Genomic DNA, 11,056 nt, shown 5'->3' with positions numbered 1-11,056 from the left:
TAGATGTTAGTGTAGATGTTAGTGATGTATATGTCAGTATAGATGTTAGCGATGTGATGTGCTGCACTGTGTTATTGATGTTGGAATGTGTGTCTGTGTGTGTGTGAGTGTGAGTGTGTGTGTGTGTGTGTGAGTGTGTGTGTGAGTGTGTGTGTGTGTGTGAGTGTGTGTGTGTCTGTGTGTGTGTGTGTGTGTGTCTGTGTGTGTGTGTGTGTGAGTGTGTGTGAGTGTGTGTGTGTGTGTGTGAGTGTGTTTTGATTCATGGCGAGGGTGTGGCACTGTGAGGAAGTGTGTATCACACACACACAGGTGTGTCACAGCTGAGATATAAAGCTCAGACGGAGGAGCCGTTCTGCTTTAGAACTCCAGCAGGATCTGCAGGTAAGATCTCGACAGCTGGTTCTTCATCAGGATTTACAGTCGCAGATTTACGGGATTAAAACTCCACACTTACTGCTAACACTGCGTTTGCTTCTCAGGACTTAAAGAACTTTCAATGAAGACGTGGATCGTTCCTCTGTTAGCGGGTATGTTTATCTCATGGTCTGTTTATCATTCACTGATTACTCTGAACAGCTGATTGTACTGCGGCCACTTCCACACTGCAGGAACTGATGCCTGGGCAGTGAAATGATTTTAAATACAGCTGATATTTCTAATATTTCTCATTTAGACACTGTTGTGAGCTTTTTATACTCTGTAAAAAGCGACGTGTTCCGTAACAACACTTACTCATGTTACCCGTTTAAACACTTTCATGTTGTACTGTTTTTCATTCAACACATTCTGTTTTAAAAGTAACTCAGAATGTGTGTCTGAAACTGAACACACTGACGGGTCCAGTTAGAGACAGATTGCACTGCAAGAATTACTCTTAACAAGTGAAAACTTCTTAAATGTAGCTAATAAATGTGATGTTTATCTTTGTTTATCTCTTACCGTCATTGTAAGAATGTTAGTTTATTCCCTCTGTTTCTGTACATTTGTGCTTGTTTGAAGTGATGTTATCCAGTGAAAGTGTCTCATTCCATCAGCAGATTAGTTCACTGGTTCCAAGTAATAATAAAGATAATTTGCTTATTTCAAGACGTAATGATTAAAAGAGGTGAGATGATCTGCCAACGAAATTAGACACTTTTATAAGATAAAACCTTTGAAAAACAAGTAACACGTCTATAAATACGTTAAATAATCGTATAATATTCTTACCACAGTCTCATAATGAGAAATATTACATACATTGACCACATTTAAGATGTTTACACGAGATTTTTTATCTTATTTCTAGTAATTTTTTTACCTGTTTTGAGTGATTTTAATTAAGTAAAATGATCTCACTGTGCTGGCAGATCATTTTGCTCATTGTAAGAAATTTGCTCAAAGCAAGCAGAACTATACGCCAAAACAGTGAGATTTTATTTGATAACATTACTGAAAACAGGTAAAAAGTGTCTAGAAATAAGTTATATAATCTCATAATATTCCATCAACCACCTCAACATTTGAAATATTAGATTTATTTATTCAATTTTAAGAAACTGCACTTCAAAAAATACCATTTTTGCAGTGCAACAGTCGCATCTACACTCCGAATCTGGGCAAATGAAATCATAAATCTAGTCAATATATCCTATTTTGAAACTGCTGTAAGGTTATTATAAGATTAGGCACCTTATTTCTAGTCATTTCTACTTTTTTCACTATTCTTATTTCACTATGTATGTAGATAATATTTGTTTCAAGCACGTTTCTTACGACAGGCAACATAATCTGCCAACATACTGAGATAATCTGACATTAAAATCACTTAAAACAAGAAAAGATTAGAAATAAGTTAAATAATCTTACAGTTACAAAAATGAAGAATGAGAAATATCGACTAGACTAAGGTCACTGCACCCACCACGACTTCACTGCATGCAGTGCTGTAGTGTTACTGTATAGTTCCAGTTTCTACTTTAGTGCCCACGCAGTAAAATAGAACATCTGCATCTGTGTTTCTCTTTAAACTCACTAATGCAAAACCAGTAAACACAGTACACTCTTAGAGAAGATGGTTCCTCAAGGGTTCTTTAGTAAAGACAATGGTTCCATATGGAACCAAAATGAGTTCTGCTATTAATACAAGCTTAACATCATAACAATAGTAGAACCCTTTTTTGTTGCTATATACAACTACATACAACACATTCTCCATCAGTCTGAAGAACCATTTCACCATGCAGAGAACCATTTAATCATGCAAGAGTGTTCAAGGTTCTATATAGAACCGTTTTCTTTACTAAACAACCATTGAGGAGTATATACTCTTAAGAAATAGGGTTCTTCAAGGGTTCTTTACTGAAGAAAATGGTTCTATATTGAACCATGAACATTTAAAGAACGCTTTGCATGATTAAATGGTTCTCTGCCTCGTGAAATGGTTCTTTTAAGGATGCAGGAGTGTTCATGGTTTTACACAGAACCATGTTCTTTACTAAGGAACCCTTGAAGATGTAGATGAACGTATTTCTTATGAGGTCAGTCTAGATAAGATCAGTTAATCTGGATCAGTTAATCTGGATCAGTTATTCAGACTGAAGGGTCTTTTGCCCAAAAAGCTTCCCAGCATGCTTTGCAGTTTTGTTGGTTTCAGGTAGCTGCCTCTTATTTTTCAAACTTTTCATCCGTTCTCTTCGCACACTGGTGTCGTTTCTGTGTTCTAGCGGGTTCTCCACACTTCAACCTGTTAAACACCTTTATTTCTTGTTTTGAGGCAACAAGTTTGCATGTAATTGGTTTTGGTTACTGGTTCTGTGATTGGTTCTCTCTGACTGGTTCTCTGTGATTGGTTCTCTCTGACCGGTACTCTGTGAATGGTCCTCTCTGATTGGTTCTCTCTGACTGGTTCTCTGTGATTGGTTCTCTCTGATTGGTTCTCTCTGACCGGTACTCTGTGAATGGTCCTCTCTGACTGGTTCTCTCTGACTGGTTCTCTCAGCGTTAGCCGCGGTGTGCGGAGGGCAGCAGGACTGTAGGCGGGGGGCATGTTATCCGCCGCTGGGGGATCTGCTGATTGGACGAGAGAGACAGCTGAGCGCCTCGTCCACCTGTGGCCTCACCGGCATCGAGGTGTACTGCACACCTTTCGGACAGGTAATCAGGCCACGCCCACTCTGCACCTCTCCACACACACACACACACCAAGAAAGAAACGTATAAAAAAAAATAAAAATGAAGGAAAACAGAAGAACACAGAACATGTGCAGCACTGTTCAGACGTTCAGGATCACTGGTTACATTAATAATCTGAACTATTTTACATACAATAATAAAATTATATACTGCAATTACGCACTATATTTTATTATTATTATTATTATCTACAGTAGTTATCAACTTCAGGATTTTAATCACCTCTTTCCAAATATGAGCCTTTCTGTATATTAAAATAACTCAATCCTTTTAGGAAATAATCAGAGATTTTATAATGTATTATAATTCTATTAATTTCAGTGGAAATTAGTTCTGTATTGTTTACAGTTTCCTCTGTCAGAGTAGAACCTTTTCAGCTCTGTTCATCATTCTAGACTCATCTTTGTGCGCTAATGTGCTGATTATCTGAAAATCTGGATGAGCAGATTACAGTCATTTATACGTTTATCTGTAATTCAATTCGTTTTATATTATTAAAAACATTAATTACAAACTTTTAAACAATAGTGCACATAAATAAAAACATATACAATATACAGAGCTGTGCAGGTTATATCCACTCGCTGAGTCAACAACAAAAACCCCTGAGCTGATCAGTGCAGGTTCCGTCTGTCTAACAGAGAACATTCACTATAATTGTGAGTTTTTATCAGCGGAATACAGAAAATTAATCTCAGCTATAATAACAGCTCATTATAACTCTAATCATCTGTGTGATCAGAGCGCAGACTGTAATTATGTTGGTGTTCTTCTCTGACGTTCTGACGTTCTGCTCGCCTGTACGTTCTGTGCTGATTAAAGATGATGAGATGTTTGTGAGGGACTGGAGTCACGTCTGCTGTGCTGACTCAGGCTTTCCTGCCTCAAACTGTGATTATTAAATTAAAGCGTAGTTTATGGGTTTGAGGTCGAAACCCTGGAGAAAGGAGCTGTGAACTCACACTGAATATCACTGCTCTTGTCTGCCCCCCCAGTTTAAGATGAAGTGCTGTCCATGCGACTCTCGGAACCCAGCAGGTCTTAACGCCCACACTATCCAGAATGTTCTGCCCAACGCCGCACCTGACAGGTGGTGGCAGTCAAAGAAAGGTGACACACACTATCGCTTTAAACTTTTAAATATTTGGTATAAAAACGCTTCTGTGTTGCTGTAAATTTGCTAAAGTACAGTGCTGAGGTTTACACTGTGATGCTAAAGCTGCTGCGTCTGTGTAGATGCCAGTCCGGTCACTCTGCAGCTGGACCTACAGCAGATGTTCCACGTGGACAATGTCTTGCTTTCTTTTAAGGTACGCATGAACACTGCAGTTCAAAATCACATTCGTTCATCACATTTAAAACACAAAACTTCATTTACCGATTTCTGCTAATTAACTGCAACCTATAAACGTTGTACAGGAATTAGCATATGAGCTTAGCATTTTATACATTTATCTGCAACACAACTGACGTTATATAGTTTATATCAAATATATTTATTTATAGGGTCCCCGGCCAGATGCACTGGTGATCGAGCGGACAAAGGATTTTGGGCGAACCTGGCAACCTGCGCTCTACATGGCAACTGACTGCTCCTCCTCTTTCCCCCGAGCTACCACAGCAGCGCCTCGCAACCTCGACAACACTTACTGCTACACACTCCCCACCACCTCCCCGAACCTGTACCAGGACCAACGGGTAACACACCATCATACACACTGTCCAGTAAGAGGAGAGCTAAGAGACAGGTCTGAGAGACAGGTCTGAGGGACAGGTCTGAGAGACAGGTCTGAGGGACTGGTCTAGAGCGGTCTGAGACGGTCTGGGGACTGGTCTTAGAGACAGGTCTGAGGGACCGGTCTGAGAGACTGGTCTTAGAGACAGGTCTGAGGGACAGGTCTGAGAGACAGGTCTGAGGGACAGGTCTGAGAGACAGGTCTGAGAGACAGGTCTGAGGGACTGGTCTTAGAGACAGGTCTGAGGGACCGGTCTGAGAGACTGGTCTTAGAGACAGGTCTGAGGGACAGGTCTGAGAGACAGGTCTGAGGGACCGGTCTGAGAGACTGGTCTTAGAGACAGGTCTGAGGGACAGGTCTGAGAGACAGGTCTGAGGGACTGGTCTTAGAGAGAGGTCTGAGGGACTGGTCTGAGAGACAGGTCTGAGGGACTGGTCTAAGAGACAGGTCTGAGGGACAGTTTTAAGGGATTGTTCTAAAGACAGTTCTAAGAGACTTTTCTAAGAGGAAGGTCTGAAGGACAGATCTGAGGGACAGGTCTGAAGGACGGTTCTAAGAGACAGGTCTTAAGGACAGGTCTAGGGTAGTTGTAAAGGACAGTTCTGAGGGACAGTTTTGTGGGACAGTTCTAAGAGACAGGTCTGAAGGACAGTTCTAAGAGACAGGTCTTAAGGACAGGTCTAGGGTAGTTGTAAAGGACAGTTCTGAGGGACAGTTTTGTGGGACAGTTCTAAGAGACAGGTCTGAAGGACAGTTCTAAGAGACAGGTCTTAAGGACAGGTTTTAGGGTAGTTGTAAAGGACAGTTCTGAGGGACAGTTTTGAGGGATTGTTCTAAAGACAGTTCTAAGAGACTTTTTCTAAGAGGAAGGTCTGAAGGACAGTTATCAGTTCTGAGGGACATTTTTATTTATGGTTTATTGATTATTGATTTCTCTCTTTCTCCTCTCAGATTTATTACCACCCTCTTCATCAGTACAGCAACATTAACTACCCAACAGAGTATAAAATAGAAGGTAAACAAAATCATTCTAATCAATAAGACTTCAGAAGTGTAGCGCTATGAACCGCTGGACTGATTGATCACTGATCGACAGACTGAAGGAATAATTTACTGATTTATGTATTGTTTTTTCATTAACTGACAGACTGTATGTATGATCAGTTCACCGATTGATTGATTGATTGATTGATCTATTGATTGATTTAATAATTGATACATTGATATACTGATTAATTAGTGGTTTTGCAGGACTGTCTGTGAATCTGACCATTTTAGGTGACTGATTGATTGAGTAATTGATTGATTGATCAATGTATTGATATACTGATTGATTATCCCTGCAGAGGTCAGTGGTTTTACGGGTCTGCGTGTGAATCTGACCAAGTTGGGTGATGTTCCTCGGCTGCCCGGCCGCAGCCCCAGTCGATTCTATGCTCTGAAGGAGCTGAAGGTCACGGGGTCGTGCTTCTGCCATGGACATGCTAACCGCTGCCTACCGGACCCCGAATCCAACTACCTACCTACTGCACAGGTAATCAATACAGACCCACCCATCCACCACTTTACAACTGTGATACCACAAAAAATCAAAACACATGAGTCTCCCAGAGAAACCAGGAGGTCTGAAAATAGTCTGGTCTAGTTTATAATGAAGCACTGACTAATATCTAATATCACACACCTGCACACAGATCAATATGCAAATGACACAGGTGTTAAAGTGATGATGTATTTGTGTGTGTCAGGTGAACGGACTGTGTGAGTGCCAGCACAACACAGCGGGGCTCAACTGTGAGCGCTGCGCTGAGTTTTACAACGACCTGCCCTGGAGACCAGCAGAGCGGGACAACCCACACACCTGCAAACGTAATGAACACCTTTACCTGCTGTAACACCCACACACCTGCACACCTAATCAACACCTTTACCTGCTGTAACCCCCACACCTGCACACCTAATCAACACCTTTACCTGCTGTAACCCCCACACCTGCACACCTAATCAACACCTTTACCTGCTGTAACACCCACACCTGCACACCTAATCAACACCTTTACCTGCTGTAACCCCCACACCTGCACACCTAATCAACACCTTTACCTGCTGTAACACCCCCACACCTGCACACCTAATCAACACCTTTACCTGCTGTAACACCCACACCTGCACACCTAATCAACACCTTTACCTGCTGTAACACCCACACCTGCACACCTAATCAACACCTTTACCTGCTGTAACACCCACACCTGCACACCTAATCAACACCTTTACCTGCTGTAACCCCCACACCTGCACACCTAATCAACACCTTTACCTGCTGTAACCCCCACACCTGCACACCTAATCAACACCTTTACCTGCTGTAACACCCACACCTGCACACCTAATCAACACCTTTACCTGTTGTAACACCCACACCTGCACACCTAATCAACACCTTTACCTGCTGTAACACCCACACCTGCACACCTAATCAACACCTTTACCTGCTGTAACACCCACACCTGCACACCTAATCAACACCTTTACCTGCTGTAACACCCACACCTGCAGACCTAATCAACATCTTTACCTGCTGTAACACCCATCTCTACAAATCTGCTACTAACATGCTAACTATGAGCTAATATGATAGCACCAGGCTAATATACCAGCTAATACACTAGCAGTGAGCTAATATGTCATGAAGTACTATGCTAGCCACAGGTTAATGCTAGCCATGAGCTCATACACCAGCCTCCAGCTGATGTGCTAGCAACAAATTTAATATCTTAGCCATGAGATACAGAACCAGTAAAGGTTAATATGTTAGCCACAGGCTAATCCACTAGCCTCAATCTAATATGCTAGTTCCAAACCTATACACTACCAAGGTAATACAATAGCAACAAGCTAAGCTACTAGCAACAAGCAAATTTGAATTACCTGTAAATTAGACGTAGATAAAAAACGTAGTAGTAATGCTATAAAACCCATTTTATAAAACTCAATTTACACGATTTTACCTCTGTGTTTGTACACCGATTTCTCTTTTTGACCCTCGGCCCACCACAAACACAGCACAGGACCAAAAGTTAGGGCACCCCTGATTTAGACACACATTTCAAAGAGTCCCTTTTTAAAGAGGAAGAGACGGTTTGGCTTGTTTGTTTGTTATTTTGCGCCTCAGACAGTCTGACTGTGACCCAGACGGAACCTCAAACTGACAAATGCTAATCAGCTAACTCATGCTGTTGCTAAATTGCGGCTAACTCCCTCTGACGTCCGTTCATGTGAAGTGTCTGCTGCCCCCTGCAGGCTGTGAGTGTAATAACCACGCTGAGCGGTGTCACTTCGACCGTGAGCTGTACGAGCGGAGTGGCAGTGGGGGGGTATGTGACGGATGTCTACACAACACCGCTGGGCCGCACTGCGAACTCTGCGCCCCCAAGTTTCTACAGAAACCCCAACAGCAACATGCAGCGCCCCGACGCATGTTTACGTAAGTTACACACACAGCAAACTCACTGCTTATAAACAAACTCACTGCATGGACACACAAACCCACCTGTACGTTTACATTTATATTCATATTCATATTCTATTCTTTTTAGATCAACAATACAGAATAAAACAGAATAAAAGGCCCAAATGAGAAACATCCATATTGAACAACATTCTGCTTTATTTATGAGAGTCTTTGGAGCCCCCTAGTGGCTAGACTATGAACATCAGCATGTCTTTTTATTATGAATAGAAGGATAAAACATCAAAGCCAAAATTATTAACAATAATAATAATAATGTGTGTGTGTGTGTGTGTGTGTGTGTGTGTGCAGCCTGTCAGTGTGACAGTGCGGGCTCTGTGAGCGGTCGTCAGTGTGACCCTGTTACAGGACTCTGTGTGTGTAAGGCTAATGTGGAGGGCTCCCGCTGTGACCGCTGTAAAGTTGGATATTACGGCCTGAGCGCCGGCAACCCGCTCGGCTGCTCGCGTGAGTGACCTCAAATTTCATTTACAGATTGATTATTGATTTAAACGTCCATTTTAAAGCTGCACTGTTTATGTTTTTTAGTCGAAAATGAGTGAGCAGAGATGAAAATACACATATCACCTGCAGTCGTGTGGAAAACAGTCATGTTTGATCAAATGGCATGTTTTTCCATTTAAGTGTAAATATATTAACTACAGAGACACACTACTGCACGTATTATGGCACAATTACTGTCTACTTACTGAACTAAACAATATATTTTGTATAAATATATATTAATAGACATCAGGGCATGTGACTATTAGAGCTAGTCCTTCATTTAAGACCATAAAAATCAAAATTTGGCCACATAAGTTCACATCTATAACTTGTAGCCCCTATGGGATGTTAGCGCTAAGCTAATGTATGAATTGTTTTGGCCTTTCTAGATTAAACACAGACATCTGAGTCTTGTATCAGTCATTATCATGTATCTGATATTGTGTGTATCAGTGTTACAGTGACTCTCTCAGTCCAGAGTCCTGCATAGAGCTGCAGCCACAGTTTAACATTCCTAACAACAAACCGGAACTGTTTAGACTACGACTCGTATCTAGAACCTCCGGAAGGACTAGAGTGTAAATCAAGGCATGACTGGTTGGTTCCTCTGTCGCTCCCTAATCATGTTGGTAGGTTAATCTGACATGCAAGGCTTTCAGTCCAGCTCCTGAAGTCCTGACCAATGGGAGAGCAGCTCAGCTGAATCTACCCAGATACCACAGACAGAACAATCCTGATTGGATCATTTTCAGATTCCAAACAAAACTGAAGAGTGAAATAAGTGGATTATCTAACTTTACAGAGTTTACTCGTCTAACAGTGTGTGTGTGTGTGTGTGTGTGTGTGTGTGTGTGTGTGTGTGTACAGAGTGTTCCTGCAGTGCGACCGGCTCTCTGCATGGTGTTTGTGACGCTGTGACCGGTCAGTGCGCCTGTCGGCCGAACGCTCGGGGTGTTTCGTGTGACCGCTGTGCTCCAGGGTTCTGGATGTCGCCCTCAGGCTGCAAGCCCTGCGACTGCGACCCAATCAACTCCCTCAGCTCCACCTGTGACCAGGTACACACACCAACACTACAGCACAGGTTAAAGCGATAGTTCAGCCAAAACAGACCCGTTTATCAGAATGTGGTCAGTTAGACGTTCAGTGTCTAAAGTTTGCTTCTTTAGTGCTGGAGCTACGAGGCTAATATAGCTAACGAGTAATGAAAGCTTATATCCCACCAATTAGCATCGGTGCATCATTACAAAGTAAATCTCAAACAGACTTGATAACGTGGTTTATGACTTTTGTGGTGTTAGCTTAGCCGCTAATTAGTGGGGTAAAAGCTTCTGCGCTAAGTAATTTAGTAATGTAGCTAACAAGCTAACACCGCAAATCCCATATGGCGTCAGAAACCACAGTCGAGACTGAACAGCTCCACACTCTGAGATGATTTAAGCGTCAGTGCTAATTGGTGGGTATGAGCTTCCTTTACTTGTTAGCTGCATTAGCCTTGTAGCTCCAGCACTAAAACTAAAGAAGAAAACTTCAGAACTTTGCTAACTGACTACATTTTGGGGTAAAACGGGGGTTAAATGGGGGAAATTCACCAAACTATCGCTTTAATCTGCGGCTTTCTTTGTGGCTGTTTGTGTTCAGAGAAATCTCTGAAATGGAATAACAGCGTTTTGGGTTTTTGATTCCTTTAGCAAACAGGTCAGTGTCCCTGTCGGTCAGGGTTTTTGGGGAGAACCTGCGGCGGCTGCCCGGACAACTTCTACGGAGACGCGCTAACCGGCTGCAGACGTAAGAACATTAACAACAATTAAGATATACATATTTAAATATATAGATAATTATATAATTCATTAAATTTACCTTTGATTTACTCTCTCTCTCTCTCTCTCTCTCTCTCTCTCTCTCTCTCTCTCAGCATGCCAGTGTGACAGTATGGGGACCGTCCCCGGTGGGTGTGATAAGCGTACTGGCACATGCCGCTGTATGCCGGGCGCCGTGGGTGCCCGCTGTGACTCGTGTGCCCGTGGACACTGCGCCAGTTTCCCACAGTGCCCGGTGTGCCCGTCCTGCTTTTTCTCACTGGACGCTCAGCTGCAGAACCTGACGTACATAATGGACCGCCTGGCCGGTC

General features: G+C 42.4%; 1 protein-coding gene across 1 annotated transcript in view; it reads left to right on the top strand.

The window, feature by feature from the left end:
• Window positions 1-210: 210 nt before the first annotated feature.
• The window catches only part of si:ch1073-15f12.3 (laminin subunit beta-3), an 18,271-nt gene continuing 7,425 nt past the window's right edge, over window positions 211-11,056 (top strand). The window contains 15 exon segments of the mRNA XM_036560062.1: window positions 211-381; window positions 480-527; window positions 2,981-3,135; window positions 4,170-4,284; window positions 4,411-4,484; window positions 4,681-4,872; window positions 5,862-5,925; window positions 6,257-6,444; window positions 6,659-6,779; window positions 8,214-8,341; window positions 8,343-8,397; window positions 8,734-8,889; window positions 9,796-9,983; window positions 10,617-10,713; window positions 10,841-11,056. The exon segment at window positions 10,841-11,056 is cut by the window's right edge and continues 157 nt beyond it. Of these exon segments, the coding sequence (XP_036415955.1) occupies window positions 497-527; window positions 2,981-3,135; window positions 4,170-4,284; window positions 4,411-4,484; window positions 4,681-4,872; window positions 5,862-5,925; window positions 6,257-6,444; window positions 6,659-6,779; window positions 8,214-8,341; window positions 8,343-8,397; window positions 8,734-8,889; window positions 9,796-9,983; window positions 10,617-10,713; window positions 10,841-11,056 (1,780 nt within the window). The 5' untranslated portion in view covers window positions 211-381; window positions 480-496.

This window comes from Colossoma macropomum, unplaced genomic scaffold (assembly GCF_904425465.1).
Source record: "Colossoma macropomum unplaced genomic scaffold, Colossoma_macropomum, whole genome shotgun sequence".
Taxonomy (NCBI): Eukaryota; Metazoa; Chordata; class Actinopteri; order Characiformes; family Serrasalmidae; genus Colossoma; species Colossoma macropomum.
Note: the sequence above shows the minus strand (reverse complement) of the source record. Positions and strands in the feature narration are given on the sequence as shown.